The sequence below is a fragment of the Cyprinus carpio genome, chromosome B1 (assembly GCF_018340385.1).
Source record: "Cyprinus carpio isolate SPL01 chromosome B1, ASM1834038v1, whole genome shotgun sequence".
In the NCBI taxonomy this organism is placed as follows: Eukaryota; Metazoa; Chordata; class Actinopteri; order Cypriniformes; family Cyprinidae; genus Cyprinus; species Cyprinus carpio.
The window spans coordinates 11,091,205-11,112,176 of record NC_056597.1 but is presented as its reverse complement, the minus strand read 5'-3'; the positions used below and the strand labels follow the sequence as shown (position 1 = coordinate 11,112,176).

Genomic DNA, 20,972 nt, shown 5'->3' with positions numbered 1-20,972 from the left:
GCGTGACATGGGAGCTGACCTATGAGTCAAAAGTGCTTTGAGATTCCTGTGTGCGGCTGATGTGCACTAAGCTGGTTATCTCCACATAGAGAGTAGCTTGAAAATAGGGCCTTTCTGATATGTGCAAAAAAGAAAATAATATTCAGAACAGAGTATGTTGCAAGATGCGTTATTTTGCCTAGAGCAAGAAGCAAGGTTTCGGAATGTCAAGAGCTTTAGTGTTCTTTCTCATTTCAAGATAAATACATTACCACTCCATCTTGAGGAGAACACGTATGTTAACAGCCTGAGAAGCAAGAATTTACCACACATTGGTCTTTAGCAGCAGGCTAACCAGTTGCCTGATTTGCATTTACATTTGAAATTCTCAGACTCTGAATGTGGAGATCTTGAGTTATTTTAATCAGTTAAGGACTGGCAGGTGTCTCAAGAGGCTTCTCATGTTTCTCTATTCCCCACTTTAACAGTATCATCAAATAATGATGAGAGTAAAGACAGTAGAGTGAGGTAATTGACTGTACGAAAGCTAGAGTCATGATCGTTTAGACTGAATTGCCTGTTTAGCACAATTTGTTCGCAATTACAAGAATGTGGAAGCATATGCTCAGACGTGCTCTGCATTTCACCACAAGGTTTATGACAATGTCAATAATTGCTTTTAAGGTACAGACAGTAATTGCTGAAACAATGCCACCTGAGCCCCGGGAACCAATCGTTCATGCTTGTAAACACAGGAACGCAGTCTTCACTGAAGCATTTTGGAAGTGTGTCACTGGAGCAATTTACTATACCTAACAGCCTGTCTGTTAAACAAATTCAGAATTGTTCCTCTAATGAAATTTATGTAAAACAGCTACTAAATAATGTCAAATGATAACTTATTCCAGTGCAAGTAAATTAGCAGGACGCGTTTAAGGACTGGGTTCTGCAGTTTTCTCCAATAGCTAATGTAGTCTACTGATTTTTTCTTTTTTAATTTCTTCAGCCAGCGTCTACTGCCTCAAACAAATCAATGGACTTGTTCAGGAACACATGTTGTGAAGCGTTTGTATTTCCACTCTATGCCAGCATGTTTTCATCCATTTAGTGCTGATGTTTTTCATTATTTTCATCTAAACTTCTCTATTGTGCCTGTCGGGGAGCTGGATGTTTTGTTTATTTTAACTCTAAAAGTCAGTCTGTATCATGTAAACAGTTGTTAAGTAAGCTCCATGTCTAACTTGGAACACGGCACCTTTTGAACCAAAGCCGCTACGCAGACACGCAACAATGTGTGCTTTCGAGCGTAACTGAACGAGTGTGTGTTTTAAGAGTGTTTATCTGAAAAGATGCGCCACTATAGTACGGGTTTACAAGCGTCTGTGAGTGTCAGAGAGCCTATTGAATGTGTGTGGTCCAGTGTGGTCTTCCTCAGGATATAAACAGAAATTTTAGCTCTCTTGCTAATATCTACAGAAATCTACATAATGCTTTGTCAATAGGAGTGGAGGAACCGCCAAGTTCATTTCGGGGATATGGTGTGACCACTGAGACAGAGAGAGATGAACAAAAACAAATAGCAGAGCGTGTGTTGGAAAAGAGACGGAAAGCAAAACAATACGGGTGAACAACAATGAACTAAAGAGCAAAAATCTTGCTGTGGTTGACACGACAAAAAGTTAAAGAGCAAAATGGCCACATAGTAAAAAAGTGAGTTGTGTGGAAAACAGGGAAACAGAGGGGAAAGACCATAAAGGAAGTGTAGCTGTTGGATATTCCTGTTTTGGGACCACTGTGTCCATGTGAAGGGCCATGAAGTGAAACTCGTGGGCAGTGGTGCTGAAGCAGATGTGTTATTCCTGGATCTCTCAATGCTGTGTTTACACTGGCCCTCATAAAATATAAACTCAAAAGCAAGACACTCATCAGTACTCGCATACCTGTAGACCTTAGTTTGGGGTGTGTGTCATATTTAATTTAATGCAAGTGAATACAAGGCTATGAGGGTGAAGTACAGTCTGTTTAATGTCTATTTTTTTTATGTATTTTTGTCCATTGTCACAATACCAATATTTTAGTTGTCTGTACCCATAAAAGTGAAATTTCACAATTCTCAACATTAATTTCAATACCACAGCAAAACTTATTAAAAATAATTAAGTAAATGCCATTTAATATAAATGATCAAATATAAATAAACATAAAACACATTTTTCATGTAATTATTCAAGTAAACAAATATTATAATAATTATAAATAAATATAAATATATATCGTACTTGTTGATATTGTTATGCCATTATTTAAATCCAATATGTTGCTTATTTTATTTTAAAGCAAACAGACTGTATTTACATTAATACCTTTACAAAATGCACATTTTCATTGAGAAATTAATTTGACCATTCATGCATGAAGCCGCATTACACACCGCCTGTCCTGTAGTAAAATACTGTCGAAAGGTACTGTTGCATTTACTTTCCATTTATATTTACATTTACTATTACATTCACATTTTTTTTCAGTATGAATTTGGAGGCTTTTACATCCCCAGAGCATTTTCAGAAAAACTATTTTCAGATTTTGTTGGCTTGATACTGAGGTACCATTAGCCACTGAGCGGACTGTACATATATCCCTCAAAGCCTCACTCTCATTTACATCAAATTTAATATTCTGTCTATCCAGACTAAGGTTTATGGCTTTCAGGCTGTGAAGGGGAAGTGAGGCTGTCCCTTTTTCTCTTGACTGCCTTTTATCAAGTATTTTTAAAGAAAGGCAGCAAGACATTTAGCACAATGGCAGCATCACTTACCAAAAGTTTCTCGAACGACCCTCATTTCTCTCTCTGCACTCACCCCCACTCTGTCTGTCTCGGTGCTTATATCACGCAGGATGAATGAAAGGAGTGCGAGGTGGTAACATCGCTTAATGGGGGAGGCTTAGTCATTATATATACAGTGTCACTAAAAAGAGTAGATCAAAAACAGAGAGAGGCCATTACGGCGCTAACGTGCAAACCCCCGAAACAAAGCGTTCCCTTCTGCTAGTGTTTAAAGACCCCTCAGAGTATCCTCCGAGCTTACAGCCTCACTGATTTATGGGAGGAAAACAACCATGCCGTATCCTCCCCTAAGCTTGGCAAGGCCTCAGTCACTCGCACTCTGGGATGTGAGCAGAGTCAGCAGAAGCACTTTTTGACGCTGCCATATTATAAACCATTTTGTGAGACTGATGATAAACAGAAACCTCATTTTGACTGATGCTGGTCAAAAATTCCTCTATGAATGATGTATGTAAATTATACGTTGAGGCTTATTAGTATGTCTACTAGTTAACTGGATACAGGCTGTATTTTCTATATATATATAAATGCCCTGCAGTGCTTTGAGAAAGAGATATAAAGGTCACGTGTCCTGCTGTGTGAGGAATGTCAAATAAAGGAACTTTCCATAACACAGGTCACACTTTTGGATGTAACTGTGCTGGTGTGTGCGATTGCGTAACTGACCTACTCTCCAGCGGCACATTGCTGCCCAGGACCCAGCTGTCCTGCAGCGGCACTGACTCGGGTGTGGTTTGCAGTTCGGCGGGGAGGGCGGCCGGAGGGGCCGGGCTCACGTTCCTGCGGCTGCTCAGAGAGTTATGGTTCAGCGCCGTCACCGACGGCTGCTGCTTGTGCGGGGGCGGCACCGGTGGCAGCGTGGACTGGCCCTGCTGGTGCTGATTGGATGGTTGCTCTGTGGAAAGAATCAAACGGAACTGGGTTAACCAATGGCGAGTAACGCTGTGCAGATGTAAGCAGTTGTCCTTGGTAATTAATCGTGGCAGTTTGGCAAATGTGTCTGGATGAATGTGCTTTTGCCAAAGAACATCTGGCATATATTACAGTAGGGTGATGATGACTTTAACTATTTTGTACCCACCCCCACCAGCTGTCGAACAGAGTATATGGTGACAACGGCACATATGCATGCACCCGTACACATGTAAGCATTTGATTGAGACGATTAGACATCCGCTTTCACATGTGCCAGGGATCATGGCGGCACTTATCTGTCATAATTGCAGTAAATCCAGCCTAGGGTTTGTTTGGGATTGCACCATGTCAACAAGAAGTGTATGAAGCAGCAGCGTTTGGGTACTGGAGCTTCATTGCCAGTCACATTATTGATATTACAGTAAAATTTCATAGGCAAGAAAGTTTATTGTCAATAATGCAGCCATGTAGGAAGCACAAAAAATCCCAGGAAAACTGCCTTCTTCAATCTTAAAGTCTAATTCTGATCATTAATTTATTCTAATGTAAGTATACAGGAAGTGGCGTAGACAAAGTTAGTGACACAGTGTATGCTTACTCCTTATTTACCCTTTTCTTAGCATCTTTCTGTCCTTCTCTCTGCTAAAGGCTTCACACAGTGAATGAGATTTAACGGGTCTCATTGCCGATGGCATATAATCAGAGCCTTAACAGCACCTTTGCAAGCTCCTTAACACACAAACTTCTCAGGTCGTAGCACAGAGGTGAGAAAAAGGGGAGGTTTTAATGACCGATTAAGCTGTGTACTTCGCATTAGCCTACAACTAGCTATGTTGATTTTGAATCCAGGATCTTAAGCAGCATTTGTCACATTGTAAGGGATAATGTCCTTCTTTAAACCTCTGGTGAGTAAAATCTAGAATGAGAAATTGAAAAAGAGTGCAAGAGATTATGTGCTGTAACTTGAGGCTAAAAAATCCTTTTTCCTTGAACACAGATAAGATGAAACACAATGATATGTATGCGAAGCAGCCTTTCCAGAAAGACAAAACCATTGTTCAACTTACTGTGCTCTGCTGAGTTACTCATATGGCTGTCTTTGATGGCAGTTTGATACAGCAGGGTTGCTGTAAGAGCTAAGCAGAATGACAAACAGCGAGTAAGTGAGTGTGCAGGGAAGTTGAGAAGCTTCTGGCAGATTTGGACTCTCCTCTGGTGTGACAGGGTCATTTTGTGGCATCTCTGACCTTGTCTAGAGCTTCTTGTATGTGTCTGTTTCATTCACTCTCATCTCCTGTTCCTCTCTTTGAAACATCTACAGGCTTGAAGACACTTATGCTAGCAGATTATAGTACAGTAGGTTATAGTCTGAAACCCCAAAAGTGACTATTGTGTTGAGTGTTAACCTCTGTGAAATCTGTGATCCAACATTTTTGTATAGTAGTATATTGTGTGAAATCAGGTTATTGTCTATTGTGTTTATTGTGTTGAGTGTTAACCTCTGTGAAATCTGTGATCCAACACACACACACACACACAAAGTATAATGTAAACTTTGTATATTATATTTGTTTTGGGTAATTATTTTGGCTTTATTTCTTTGTCAAAATAATAATAAAAAAATATCAGTTTGAAAATTTTCTTAATTTTTCTTTTCTTGCACTGTAAAAAAGACATGTAAACTATACAGGAAAATTTACAAAAGTTTGAAAACCCTTGCTGTAGATTGTTCAAGGTTGCCAAGCAACATTGGAGCTTGGCACATTATTATAAAATTCAACAGATGTACGGTCACAGGTGTGCAAGTATGCATACACTTTCCAGTGGCTTCAGACGTACCCAGTCAGATTCACAAGGCTGAAATTCCTGCAAAAATAAGACTATTGTGATACCGTTAGCGTGATATATACGATTTTTGTCAAACAGCGCATCTCTAATGATGATGTGATTCTAGCCTGGCGGTTCAGGTGTGTGTGGCTGATCATGAATCAAAGAGAATGTTCTGACCACCCCCGCAGTATACTGGGATACAGTGTGCTCTCTTCGAGTAAAAATCTGATGTGCTGAGAGAATGCAGGACAGTTAGAAAGGTTTGCTGAGAAGCTGAAAGAAGAAGACAGGTGTGGTGTGGATTGCTTAAGGCAACACACAGGTACATGAGTGCAAATCTGTTGGGAATCACAACACATCTAGCTTCTAGCTTTTGTCTGAGGTCTGTACACATGTTCTGTATCTCCCCTAAAAGTCATCCACACAAACACAAAACCTCAGGATGGGCTGTAACCCAAAAAAAGGATTGATCTATTCTTTGACCAAAACAAAGCAAGTACCTGAAACCCAGAGGCAGTGGAAGTGCACAGACAGCTTTCAGATTGGATTCTCATAACGTCCTCGGGGGAGTGCTTGCGTACATTTCCGTAGTCTAGGTGTACATGTTCCATTGGGTCCTATCTACTTTGCAGCTGCCGGCTTCAAAGAACACAACAACAAAATCAAAAACAATGGAGGGAGAGGAAAGAGGGACTGTTGAGCCTGTTAAAATTCAATTTCCAGCCCTCTCTGCAACCGATGGCGCATGGTACCACTCACTCCCATGATAATCAAACTGTCAGACATACAATCGTTGTGGGAAAAGGCGCTCTTCTGGACTCAGTTCGCTTTTGCCCCCAAAAGTAAACATGACTCTATATGCTTCCTGTGTCATTAGGCCTGAGGAAGATACACTTTCAAAGATAGGTGAAAGAATTTTAGCCCAAAGAACTCAGACTGTGGCTCACAGCGGTGGTGTGATCAAAGCTTCTCAATGCCATTCAAAAGGAAAAATTCCTATTACTGATAAAAATAGTTAGTCAGAAAAAAAAAATGGTCAGAAAAAAATGGTCTTGTTTTGCAGAAAACATCTACAAAGCACTTAAGAATTGCATAAAATATTAAGAACTGTTTTCAGAGAATATATGTGTTCATGTCCAGTCATTGAGAGTTGACGTAAAAAACACAGTGGGCAAAAAATGTGCAGAGTTATGTTTTTAATCTTTATTTTTTTTTTTTTTATAATGATATCGGTATTATTTAATGATTGCAATAGTTTGGAATATAAGGAAAGCTGGTAGAGTTTTTTTTTTATTGCATTAATTATAATGAAAATATTATCAGGCAACACTGACAAATTGTTTTAAAGTATAAATCTAACAAAATTTACAGTCTCACTTACAGCAAGAAAATAAACTGACAATGGGATAAGAAAAATAAACTCCAGTAAATTGATCTCGTTTTAGGAATGTTTATATATATTTACCGGAAAGCAAGACTGATTAAGAAAATTGGGTTTTGCAGTACAGAACCAGAATTTATAAAGTAAAATAAAAGTTTTCACAGCTTCATTTTAATCTCAGAAGTCAGAGTTAAGACCTAAAGCCACATGATACAACGGCAGATATCAAATTTTATTTTATAGTCTCTGGCTGTTTCTCGCCTGGCTAGCAGAAGTTGAATGAAATAAAGAGAGAGTAAATGAAGTGTGGGATGAGACGATCAAGTGTGATGATCTGACACACTCAGCATTTTCAGCAATTGCTCACCTTATCTCCATTTAATATCAGGGGAGAAAGGTACATAATGTATTTAGTTTTACAGCACGCTTGCACACACACACACACACACACACACACACACACACACACACACACACACACACACTCAAACACCAAAAAACAGTGGGGCGACAACTTTATGGCTGTCCTCTGAGACAGCTCTCCAATACGTCTCAATTTCACTGCCATATGTTTGCAACACAGGTGCCATTCCAGAGTGTAGATGGACATTTGTCACGCAGCAGGCTCTATTAGCCCCATCGTGTCTGTCGCTCTCCAGGGACTCTGTGTAGAGACCCTTTACATGCCCAGTAACACTGACTTTAGCCCGCTCTCTGACCTCCAGGCTTGACCCCTCTCAAAAGCCCATCCACGCCTTCGGTGACGGCAGAAGGGAAGTGTAACCCAGCCCCTGTCCCTCTCCTCTGGCTGGGAGAATGTAGTAGTTGGCGAGAAGGCCTGGACATGTCAGTCCCAGACGATGGATGGGACAGATGCAGGTTTTATGGCACCGAAATGCGATCGCTGACGGACGACCCTGCCTGCTGTAACTCATGGGATGTGACCCGTCATGCTCGTGTGCAGCAAAAATATTTTAAGAGCCCTTTTGTTTAGGATTTCACGGGCAGACTTGAAATTACAGCCAGTGCAATTTATCTCTTAATGGGGCTGAGTGATAGCTATTCAAAAAAAAAAAAAAATTATGAAAGTGACGCTTATCTGTACCAGCACATCTCGGGCCCGAGCTTGTATTTCAGAACTGGTTCATCAGCAGACATCTGACCTGCAGTGGATGCGTGTGAGCGGGAGACAGTGTGTGCAAGGAAACGGAAACACTAATGCCCTGACACCCAGAGTGTCAGTGCTTATATCCGCGCTGTCAAACTCTAGATTACCTCACATGTCCTTCACCCACACCTGTCAGAAAGCTGGGAGCACTTGGAGAGGCCTGTCATATCGACCATCCACCCCCCTTCTTGTCTTTCCTCAATGCTCATTTTGTAAACCTTTCCTCCTGAAAGAGGCTTTACAACAGAAAGGCCTGAGTCGCTCAATGGGGAGCGTCCATCAACGTCCATCAATGTCTATTTGCTGAGTCCGCTCACAATGGCAGAGTTGGGCGAAGGGGGCGCAATATAATCAGACAAGAGTTGCATGTTGTGAGGAGGAAGAGAAGTGAATGGCTAAATGGGGTCTAATAGAGCTGTGAGAGGCAGAAAGCCAAAGGAGGACTGAGTTTTTGAGACAGACTGATGATGGTACTTCCATTCATGAGGCTAATGAGACCGTTATTTACGTGACATACCTTGTGTGGCTGAAATGGGTGTGGGGAAGGGAGAGGTTTGGTTCTTTTAGCTACAATGCAGGATGGCGAACAGAGAAAAGGACAAGGTGGAGTTCCCCCAGAGTCTGTGATTAAAGAGAGTGGTATCGTTTCTGATATCTAGAGCACAACTGGGCCGAGGCTAAACTCACTGTAGATGTAGCTGGCCACCAGCTCCACTGCCCTAGATTACAAAACAACCGCCTGACTTAAAGGATAAGTTCAGCCAAACATGAAAATTCGGTCATCATTTACTCACCCTCATGTTGTTCCAAAGCCATTTAACTTTCTTTCTTTTGTGCAGAACAAATTATTAATATATCAGTGCTGTCAAACCATTAATCGCATCCAAAATAAAAGTTTTTGTTTATATAATATATGTGTGTGTACTGTGTAAATTTATTATGTATATATAAATACACACACATACAGTATATATTTTGAAAACATTTACATGTATATATTTATATTCAAATAATTTATATTATATTATATATATATATTTAATATACACACAACATTTTTCTTAAATATATACATGCATTTGTGTGTATTTTATATATACTTAATTGTTAAATGTAAACAATTATTATGTATTATGTAAACTTTTATTTTTGTTTTGGTTGATATGAATTGATATTATTAGTGTGATAGAATTTATTTTTTTTTTTTAGTTCATTGTCTTCTGTGTAATTACAATGAAAACACCTTGAAAACATCATTAGTTGTCCCATGACTTAAATTTAGGTCTGTTCCTCTCAAAAATATTGCATGGTTTCAGTAGATTGGGAATAGAGTACATAAATCACATTGACTCTGGATTTGTAAACACATGAGTGAGTAAATTATGATTGAATATTTAGTATATATATTTTTAATATTACTATTGCTTTAACAAACATATGTCATAAGAGGGAGTAATTTTGAAGTTTTGAAGCTCCTGGACAGGCAGAGTTGTGCATTTTCACGGACTGTTGATGGAGGCATTTGAAGAAATGAAGACTGAGACGTCACATCAGATGTGTTTTGAGTTGTTCTCGCTCATTCCCTCTAGAGGATGCCTGAGAACATCACTTTTTAGAAATGAAGAAATGAGAAGTTCAGTGTTACTTTATTTTATTGCGGCATGTCTGGCATTATGATAAGTGGGATTACTCTCTTTCCTAACTGAAAGGCCTGTAAAATGTCAGCTCTCTGTCGTCAATATGTGTCAAGATGCTAAATTGACATTTCAAAGGCGTACCAGTCGTTGAAAGCTAAAGCTGTCATTCGGAGGGCTTGACAGGAATGGAAGGAAAGGTTATTTGTCAACAACGTGGCAGCCTGTCATGTTTCACCTTGCAGAACTTCGCTCTTTTTCATTGGTGGGGGGATTAATGCAGACCACAGTGGGGAGTGGGCAGCCATGCAAAAAGCTGAGTGACATATCAAACTCTCAACTTCCTCACAGATAAACACTTTACACAAAGATGATTCGCATCACTGGAACACAATGCAGCCAGACACAAAGTGTCAAGGCTTCTCTCAGATGCGCGGATCACAGACATCACATCTAATGATGTCACAACAGGACAGGCGGCAGAAAGGAGCTGTTGGACAAGATAGAAATATTGGCAAACAGAAGCAACATGCCTCAGATTTCTGAGCAAAGTGGGTTATTAATTCATTAAACTTTTTAATAATTAAGAAAAGCATGTAAAAAAAATAAACTCGCCTAGTGAGCAAGGAATATCACGTTGCAATAAAAAAAAAAAAAAAAAAAAAAAGGTAAAAAATCATATATATATACTTTAGTACAACAAACTTGCAGACTTGTTCAGTAAATGTACATTTTGTCCTGGGTTGAACAAAGCTCTTTGAGGAGCATGTTTACATCTGAGGAGCATGATTGCTTGCGGTGAGAGTGATTGTGAAGGACAATAAACAGGGAGCATGATTCACATGAAAAGATTTCTTTCTGCTGAATGCAACTGGAAAAAAGAGAACTGCTTGATTAGCTAAAAGCCAGAGCTAAACTACAACAGATGCTTGACACTAGACTATCATTTTATGATTGGAGGCTAAAATCTGTTTTCCTGTGGAGGAGAGATCAAGCCTTTGCCACCGTATGCAGGCCTCTCATCTCTTTGTGTGGGATCTGGACAGGTCACCACGTCCTCTGATCAACGACCCAGACAGAATGTCAGAATATGGCTGACAGGTGTGCACGCATGTGTGCGGGCGACTGAGGGGAAAAAAGGGGCCCGATATGGGTGCATCGAAGAGAAGACATCCATTCTTCAAAAAAAGAGGTGGGGAAAAAAGAAAAAGGTGGGTGATTCAAGGTCTCTCATGCTGTCTTTTCCTATTTTGCCACCGCTAGTGCAGGGTTCTGGCCTCTAACAGCCAATTTAGCATCAACCCCCAGCAGAGAACAGCCATTACTAAAGAGTAATGAACAGAGGCAGAAGGGACAGCTCACCACTCGACTCACTCTGCAAATTTCCAACCAGTCTGTGGCACTGTGGGAGATATGTGGGCTCCCACCTTCAAAGAACTGCGGACGGTGGCTTTGAACGGTTATTAATGGCGGTATGTCTGAGGTAAAGCAGAGGGCCCTCGTTCTGGGCGGCGCAGCTGAAATTGTAGGTCAAGCAAAAGGAAAGGAGAAGGCTGAGTTCCCTGTTCTTGCTCCCACTCGTCAAACATTCAGACAGTGAGCTATTTATAAAAGATAAATATCAGCAGGTTGTGACATTTATCTACCTGGCTGTCTATGATTTTCTGAGGGACAAAGTGGTTTTTAAATATTGACAAACTCAAGGGCAAATCATTACTGGAGATCAATTGAACCTCTAGCCTGCATGACGCTATCTGAAGAGAAAACGGGAAAAAAGAGATCAATTGAAAATATAAAACAAAAAAAATATGAAGGGGAAACGGTTGAAAAGAACGGAAAGCGAGGGCGAGAGAAACAAAGAAAAGTAATTACACCATTCAGAAGGTTGTAAATTTCTCAAACTGTCAAAGCGCGTGTTGGTAGTGAAAGGCAATTTAAGATGTACCAACGAAGTGGAGGGAGTCTGACATTAATCCTCAGCCTCAGAGCTGAATTGCAGGTTCATAATTTGGCGTAATTCAGAGTAATTGCTGTGGGGTTTGGAGGGATATTATTTCTTTTTTCCACTTTGATGAGTCCCCTGATATTACCACTTGGAGGTGAATTAAAGTGCAAGGTTGTATTTCCGAGGCAATATCGCATGAGTCGCAATGCTGTATGAGATTGTATGCAACATCAAATTGAATGCAGAGCTGTGATAAACAGCTTCCCATTTGAGATGAGAAAACCAGAGGAAACATATTTGAAAAGTGTTACCCTTTCAACAACCTCAGGCCTATTGTCTTCCATCTGCCGAGGCTATGTTCGTAGAATATTTTCCTTGTGAGGTATCTGTCTTTTTTTTCATGCTAATTCAACAGGTTTAGTTTGGCTCACAGTGACCAGCAGGAAGCTCATGTATACCCACGGCGAGTACGCTCAAGGTTAGGGGTTTGCTCAGGCAGGGTGATCATTCACAAGCTGATGGGTAAGCTAATCGCTAGCTGTGCCAGGTGCTGGACAACCATTACCTTGTTTGACATCGACAGCTCTCAGGAAGAATGAGCATTATTTAAAAAGCTGATGACGAAACGTTTTGGGTGGTAATGTATTTTTAATGAGCAGGTGAGAACGAATGTTTGCTGCAGCAGACGGGAGCTGAGCAACAGAAACACAAGACTGACACGCGCGCACACACACACGCGCATGCCTTTTAATGAGGCGAGCAGGGTTGAGTGTTACACTGAACTGTAACTGACATACAGTTGCGCTTCCAATTACATCCAAGCCGCGCAAGGGGAGTGGAAGCTCTTCCTAACAGCCCAATGAAGTAAATGTTACACAGAGAAAGGCAGACAGCCAGCCAGAAAGACGTATTACTGGTGTCAAAAATTACTTCATTCAAGCGTGGAATCATGTAAAGAACAACTTTATATATTATTTAATAACATTTTTAATTAATGTGCAGGAAAAAAAAACTTTATATTTATGTAGACGATTTTCATGTATGAAACTATTTTTACCAAAATAAAATGAGATATAGTTTTGATCTTGAGGAAACTTCCTATTCTGCATTGTGAAACCCTGTGCTGCACAATGTTGGAGTTCTGAAAAAAAAGAAAAAAGAAAGAAAGAAAAAAAAAAAAACTATTCCTAGACTAAACAGCTCCCAAAATCTATTTTCAGAGGTGTTATTCTAGACCTAACCTAACCTCTTTCCAGAAAAAAACGAACAATGCTTCTGATCTGCATCCAACCCTGATTCATCAACTTTTACAGCCCCATTGGACCGTTACTGCCCCCCATCTGGAGCTGGATCACACTGAACGCTCTCATTTTCATTCTCCAGCAGGCACTGGTGTGGTCGGCTAATTTAAACTGTGGCCCATACGCCAGATTTCTCTCCCTATTCACTGAGAAAACATGGAGACAGTGAGGAGAATGGAAGTTAGAAGCCGGAAAGTGAGGAACAGTAGGAACTTAAGCAACCCGCATGGCGGAGTGAGCAAGGCACATAGTTGGAGGCCTCTGTCGGCCCCGGTAAACATTATTGGAGTTCCTGTGCTATAAAATTGCTGCTTTCATGCCCACTGCACCTGACAATAGCAATCGGTGAGAGAAGAGGAGCCCAACAGGCCCGGTGACCCGAGACTCAGTTTCAGAAAGTCCGCACAACGGTGCGCTGGCAGCTTCAGCAGGCCCCCTGGCTGGCTAATTGACAACAAAAGTCTATGTTGGATGGGTTACGCAGGTGGAGGGTAATCGCTTTTGACGGACATAGCTCTTGTTCGCTGTCTGTCTGTCTATCTTACTGATCATATTCTGCATTTCAAGCGGGTCTTGACCCGATAACAACAGAATAGGACATGTTTATTTTATAGGCCCTTTTCTCAACCTTTATTTTTATTTTTACAAAGAAAGGCAAAGCAGGAGGTGCTTTGGGAAGTTTAAATGAAATGAAATGCTCAGACCTCTCAACCTATCACATACATATTTATATATATATATATATACATACACACACTATTGTTTAAAAGTTTTGGTGAGTAATATTTTAGAAGTCTCCTATGCTTACCAGGGCTGCATTTATTTGAAAAAATACAGTGAAAACAGTTATATTGTGCAATATTTTTAGTTTAAAATAACTGTTTTACTGCTTTCTTTTTGAATATATTTTAAGATACAATTTATTCCTATGAAGGCAAAGCTGATTTTTCAACAGCCATTGCTCGAGTTTTCAGTGCGACATGATCCTTCAGAAATCGTTAATCACAATATGCTGATTTAGTGTTCAAATAATAGGATTCTTTAGAAAATATTTTATTCATTAAAGAAACTTCAAAACAACAGTATTTTGTTCATTTTGAAAATAAAAATAAGTAAATAAATAAATCTGACTCACCCGAAGCTTTTTAACTGTGTATTTAAATTAAAATATAACAAATTATAAAAGCAATCAGTGAGCAATGAAGTGACTTCGGGTAAATAGCACCTTAAATCTCATATAAAAAAAATTAATAGCCTAACAAATATGTGTACAATTTAGTGTGTATATATGTGTGTATATATGTGTACAATTTAACAAAGTATTAAGTGAAAACTGATTTATAAAGATGAATGAAGTGCAGTTAAATAGCAACTAAAAAATCGGTATTAATACTGTCACTTGCAAAAAAATTAATTACAAATAAAAATAAAAAAATTAATAAAATAAATAAAAATCATTGACCCAACTCGATTTACCCCTTCCTCTCTTTATCTCCTCTGCATCTCCCACTTTCCTGTTCCTGTCCTGCCTAGTTCTTGTCTTTAATATGGAGGGCTGCAGACAGGAGCCGGTGCACTGACCTGCTGTCTACTCTCAGACTATTAAAACCTGGCCTCTGAGGATGTGCACTGGAGCCTTTTTTTCAGCCTGTCCTTCTCTCTCTCTCTCTCTCTCTCTCTCTCTCGCTCTCTCTCTTTCAACCCTGATTTCAGTTTGATCTACTAAGTGGGCCGGGCAGCCCTGCGTCTCCCCACAATCAGCAACAGCACCTCCACTCATTACAAATATTGATGTTTGCTTCAAATGATGAGACGTCAGTGCTTGGAGTGCTTCCTGATCCCCACTTGACAGCCACACGCGAGTCAGCTTAAAAGACTTACTGGCGGTAAACGTGGGGTTTCCTAGTCAAGCCTGCATCGCCGTGAATCCAGATGGTTATCGAGAAAGCCCCTCACTGCAGATAAAAGCTCATCCATTATGAGTAGCCTGACACTGATCAGCTTTTTTTTCTGCTTTTCACTGGAGCTGCTTTTGATTAGTGCATGGATCACGTCGTATGGATGAATAGAAGGTGAATTTTCGTTAAAAGCAGCATACTGTAAACATCTAGATATGTGTGGTCCTGTTTGGGCTCAGAACTGAAGTCTATCAACTTTGCTGATGTCAGTGCATGGAGACATAAAGTCCTATATCCTATAAAGTGTTCTTAAAACAACATACTTTCCTTATGTGCTGCAGAATGTAGGAATTATACAGAGGAGAGCCCTAAATTTAATTTGCCACGCTATTCCACTGAATAAACAATGGCGAAGTAACTCTGTGCATTCCCCTCATAAAGCAAATCTAATAATCCTCATTATGGATAAATACTAGGCCAAATGAAAAGTTTTTCTGTTTAAGGCAGGCTTTTAGAGTTAAAACTACATCAACACCAATGTCAACAACACAGAGTGAAGAAAGTGGATCTTGACAGGTCTGATGGGGACACAGGATTCCAGCTTGGTTAAAATGAACGGCAGCTCAAACAGAAGATACTTCTGGATTGTGTGGAGCGCAATTGTAAAACTACTCATTTATATGTTTCAAATGTGTTTGTAAGTTCATAGCAGTAGGATCTATTTTATCTGGTTTAATGTTGCTGGGTGGGACTGTGGATATTAAACAGTGCACTCTTTCAGATGAACATACAAATTAATTAAGACAGAGTTATATGTAATATATATGAAGAGTTCGGTTGCAAAACGCGATAAACGCCATTTTTTGACATTTGGATTTTACAAATTACACTGTTCAGATGTACCTTAATATGTGTGAATTGCTATATAAGATTTAAAAATGTACATTTTGCCCCTACAAAAGTATTTTTTCACAAAACGCGATATCCGCCAAGCCAGTTTCTTTACAAAGTGCGATATGTGGCTAAGGGGATGCTGCTGCAGGAGATGTCACGCGAGGAGAGAGCACCGCCTGGTGAAGTGCTCCGCAGTGATTTAACTCAAAACAAAAAAACATATATTTTAAAAAGAGGATTCAATGGTCTAACTAAAAAAACGTTTACCATTTTATGTGTTTATACTGTAGGCGAGCTGTCAGTGACCGTAGGCACTACGTCACTGATCAGACTCAAGAAAAAACACACACACACACACACACCACACACATACACACACACACCACACACACACACAACACACAACCACACACACACACACACACACACCACACTCGTACACACAACCACACAAACAAAAACATTGATTCACTAGCTTTTCTGTTGTCTTCAGTATAGTAGCCTAAAGGTGGATATATAGCGTTTTGCAAAAAAAATGTTTGGGCCAAAACTAACTCAAGAACCTTATTATTATTAATCAATCTTTGTATATACTATTCCATATATTTAAATGTATGTATTTTTTTTAAAACCAATTTAAGATGTTTGACAATGTTAAGATAAATATGTTGCATTTTGGCATGGTTTTTGTAAATGAAATAAAAAATATCCTGGATTTGAAGAATATTGTGTCCCTGGCCTTCACTGAGCTCAAGTAATAGTTTAATGTCCAAAAAAATGTGAATGAACTTGACTGTTGATGTCTTAAATAATAATGTCAAAAAACCAACATTTCTCAAAATGGATATATCTCGTTTTGCAACGAAACTCTTCATATATTACATTGCCCCTAGCCGCCCCTTAGATCTGGCCCTGTGGCAAGGGGGTGCTGCAGCACCCTCAGCACCCCTAGTGCCCGCGACTATGTAGTTTGTAATGTTTTAAAGCCAATGTCTCACTACAGCAAACTCGAAACAAATGGGTCTGCTTCTATTGTCCTCATATGTAAGTCACTTTGGATAAAAGTGTCTGCTAAATGTGTGTATATATTTATTCATATTAGTATGATATAGGAGAATATAGAGCTTATACTCAAGAAGAAAAAACAACAACTACATTTTATACAGAAGACCATATTAAGCAAATATATGCAATTTAATTAATAAACAGTTGACAGCTACAGTCACCATTCAGTTTTTTTGTATGAAAAAAAAGCTTGGATGTTGCGTAAGATAACTCTTTATATGTTCCACAGAAGTAGCAATTTGGGTTTTTAAAGATAAATTATGATAAAGTTTGCATTTGTTGTGAACAAAAAATAAAAAAATAAGCCTCATATATTATGTGTGTGCTTTTACTCAGAACGCATTCTGTTTTATGTGCTCCCTTCCCATCTCTCCAGCAGCTATGCTCTGAGCCTCCTCCTGTTATTGTTTTCATCTTGTGTCTTTTCAGATGCTAACACAAACAAACACTCTGCTGGTGTGTTCTTGTCCTCATGCACCATGACCTCTGTGCCTTTGTTTGAGAGCCTTAGGAGCTCCAGCTGTCATCAGCATCATCTTAAGGCAGCGTCCTACTAGTCGCTTTTTCATGCGTACGCTTCATTTACATAGTCATTGGAGAATCAGAGGGAGTTTCTGCCGCGTCTCTCTGCGGGTGAGTGTTAACAGCCCCAGCAACCCAACTCCCTGCCGACCTTCTGATAACATCTAGCAAGTCTGGAAGTATCAAAGGCAGTCAGATGTGGCTTTGGCAGAGACCAATGAGCTCTCCTCACAATGAGAATCTGATGTGACACTGTCCGGCTCTGATCTGATCCAAACATTTCCTTCACAAACACCAGATTGATTTACACTGATAATTTTATCCTAATCGAGTGCTGCAGCAATGATATCAAAACCAAAGACTGATTCACCCTGGGGTTTTCCAGTTCATGAGTAAAATAAGGTCTGTGGTAAACATAATTTGACTTTTTGTTAACGTTTTGTTGTGAACGTAAACTGCACACACTCACACTCCAAACATTCTTATGTAGTTCCTTATTAGAAACATATGTTTTTAAAAAGTAACATAACTGCTTCAAATGAGTTTCAGCAAAAGCTGACCAGAAATGTTGGAAACTAGCTGAAATAAAATAATTTTAGTTTCAAATGAGTTTCAGCAAAAGCTGACCAGAAATGTTGGAAACTAGCTGAAATAAAATAATTTTAGTATATATATTTTTCAGTCAATATTTATTTTATTTTAAGTAACATCTTTTTGGTTATACTTTTAGTTTTTATTTTAGTTATCTATAATAACCCTGCAGTGAGTAAACAATGACAGAATTTTCATTTGTGGGTGAACTATTCCTTCAACTTAATTCAAAGTTCAGTAAAATCGAAATAACACTTCTCAGCTGAAAATGATTTTGAGCATGCAAAATTGGTTTTCGAGTGCAATATGAGGTCCATGACCATTTTACACACAAAATCAGTTAACCCCCCCAATCTACCCAGAAGTTGAACACCACTGATTGGATGTGACATTCTCTAATAACATTTCTGACAAAGCCTGCATACAGTTCACTCCAGTGGTTTTTACTGGAAACACACAGCCTTCACGCTTTTCTTACTTCACAGACCTAGCAGCACAGAGCGAGAGAGAGGGAGAGAGGGAGAGGGAGAGAGGAATGGTCACCTTACCATTACAGCTGTGGCTGAGGGCAGGCTGCGTTACAGGTCTATAGTGAGCGGCCGTGTACTCTTCTTCCGAATCAGAGTCCTGCACCTCCTGCGTGGTGGCATTACTTAAGACGGAACTCTGGTTGTCATGGAGATTGGGTGAAGGTGGTTGAGAATGGGAATGCTCAGTGACTGATGGACTGGAGAGAGAGGATGGCATGGGAGAACCTAAAGAAAAGAAAACCACTTTAAACCAAAGGAAAATAAAAAAAACAACAACTAACAACCGCAAATGAAAAGAACAAACATAGAGCAGCTACTTAAAAAAATGCATTACTGTAAATAAGAAAAAGTAAAAAAACAAATTCTTCTTTTTAAAAATCAAGTTTGAGTGATTTTTCTTCTTGCAAATCAAAACCAAAGCACATGTTCATGAAGCTGTATCAAATGCATGCATTAACAAACGCAAGCAGCGTCAACCAAAAACATCAACTGCTACCAAACAAAAAACAGCAAAGAATGATGGTTTGCAGCTTAGGCATTCTGTTTGTGATGTTTCTGCTCCACTAGCTGTGGTCGCATGGAAGTTGGAAATGTTCTCCACAGAGCCCACAATTGTCTTTAAGGCCACAGCATTGGTGAGTTGTGAGGCCGAGGAAACCACTCTCTCACACACACAAAAACAAACACACACACTTGCTTTCATTGTCTGCCAAATTCACTTTATCTTCATCTTAGATCCATTTACCATCAAATCAGCCAATAACAAATGGAAGCTGGTAAGGGCGCACACACACACACACACACACACACACACACACACACACACACACACACACAAAAGCACACATACTTAAAATATTAAGGCAAGAACATGAGTAGAGACTTCAAAAGGACTTGTAATAAAAACATTTCAGCCAACAAAATGATATTCTGTAGTAAAACAGGCTGATGTATAGTGAGAGAAAAGCTCATATTTCATGCTATTCATCTTAAAATGTTTTCATCTTGTTGCCATTTTCACAGTCTTCTTGTTATGTGAAAAACTTTGCTTCCCAAACCAGGACAAAAAACTGACCTGGGCTCAGTGTCTCCACTTAGCATATAATAACAGCTTATCAGATATGGTCAAGGACCCTTGATCTGAGAGCAGTCAAAGGCAAAGGGTGAGGGCAATGAGTGAATAGCAATTAAACTGACTGGCTCTCAGCTCCCTGTCAGCGGTCTGGACACACTCATGAGACAGTGAGCAAAGTCACCTCTGCTTCCTTGGCATGTGGCTTTGGAGTCCTGGACACACAGCCTTCTAATTACCTTTGTCTCTTTACATTACACTGTATTGTATTGTGAAGGGGAATTGGGGAAAGGGAAAGGAAGATGAGATGAAAGTCCAGTGTGTGTGTGTGTGTGTGTGTGTGTGAATGATAGTGAGAGAAAAACAGATGTTGAAAGAGCAGGGGAGAATTATTATTTTGTAATTATTGCAAGCTTTCTTTATATATTTAAGATATGAAACACAATTACAGGCAGATCCTCTGGGATCAGGGCTCACACCAGCCAGCCTGCCCATCCCAACCAACAAATTAAGTGCCATTAACATTATGTGCTGCCACTGATACACCACTGCGTGTGTGTGTTTGTGTGAGAGTGTGTGTGTTGAATCTACTGTGCTCAGACCAACTGACTAAAGCAATAAAGTGTTTACTCTTGGCTGCATACTGATATAAAGATACACATTAAATGGCCTCTGATTCACCACTGCATTCATTACACAACAGACATGGCTGTGATTGGTCACAGTGCTCAAAAACAACTTTCACAATCAATTAATCACAGCAGATGTAATTGCAATGTTGATAAATATTTTTTTTAATGAACTGTTTTATCTTAATATATTGTTGATTTTTTTTTTTGAGTTTGTATGTTTAGAACTGAATTTAAGGGTAATTTAGATTTATATTTGTCAATCATAAAAAAATGTAATTTCATGGAGAAAGTGTGTTATAATGTATATAAATCAGCTAAATAAATGTGGAAACATGGTTATTATATTTTCTTTATAATTTTGTAATTAATTATCAGAATTTAAAAATAAGTGAATAGAAATTAATATTAATTATATAGAATTAATATTAGTAATCGTTGGTATTTAAACAGTTTTTGCATTAAATCTTTTCAGAAATAATTGTAACCACAGTTATAATAAATTATAACTGTGTACATATTCATGGTTATATTATTATAAAGTATAATGCATTATATAATATTACACAATCAACTGGGTGTTAATTGTGTTTTAACACATTATACATTTGAAAGGTGCAACTTTTACACCTTTAAAATGTATTCGATAGTAGCTGAAATTATTCATGTGAACATTCAGCTGATTAAAAGGTGTATTACAACTGTAATACAACAATTATGGCTTTTTAAACAATATTACATGAACAAGAAATGTCTGGGATTTGGTGGTAGAT

The 20,972-nt window shown here is 39.1% G+C and overlaps 1 protein-coding gene across 20 annotated transcripts in view; it reads right to left on the bottom strand.

The window, feature by feature from the left end:
• LOC109087252 (teneurin-3-like) overlaps positions 1-20,972 on the bottom strand; it is a 497,439-nt gene that overhangs the window by 109,716 nt on the left and 366,751 nt on the right. For 15 of the 20 annotated variants that reach the window (XM_042716547.1, XM_042716552.1, XM_042716548.1 and 12 more), the window contains 2 exons: positions 18,517-18,723; positions 3,491-3,719 (listed from right to left, as the gene is read on the bottom strand). In XM_042716547.1, coding sequence (XP_042572481.1) covers positions 3,491-3,719; positions 18,517-18,723 — 436 coding nt within the window. Of the gene's footprint in view, positions 1-3,490; positions 3,720-4,806; positions 5,138-18,516; positions 18,724-20,972 lie in introns of those variants that run through there. The other 5 variants (XM_042716561.1, XM_042716562.1, XM_042716566.1 and 2 more) reach the window with 2 other exon arrangements.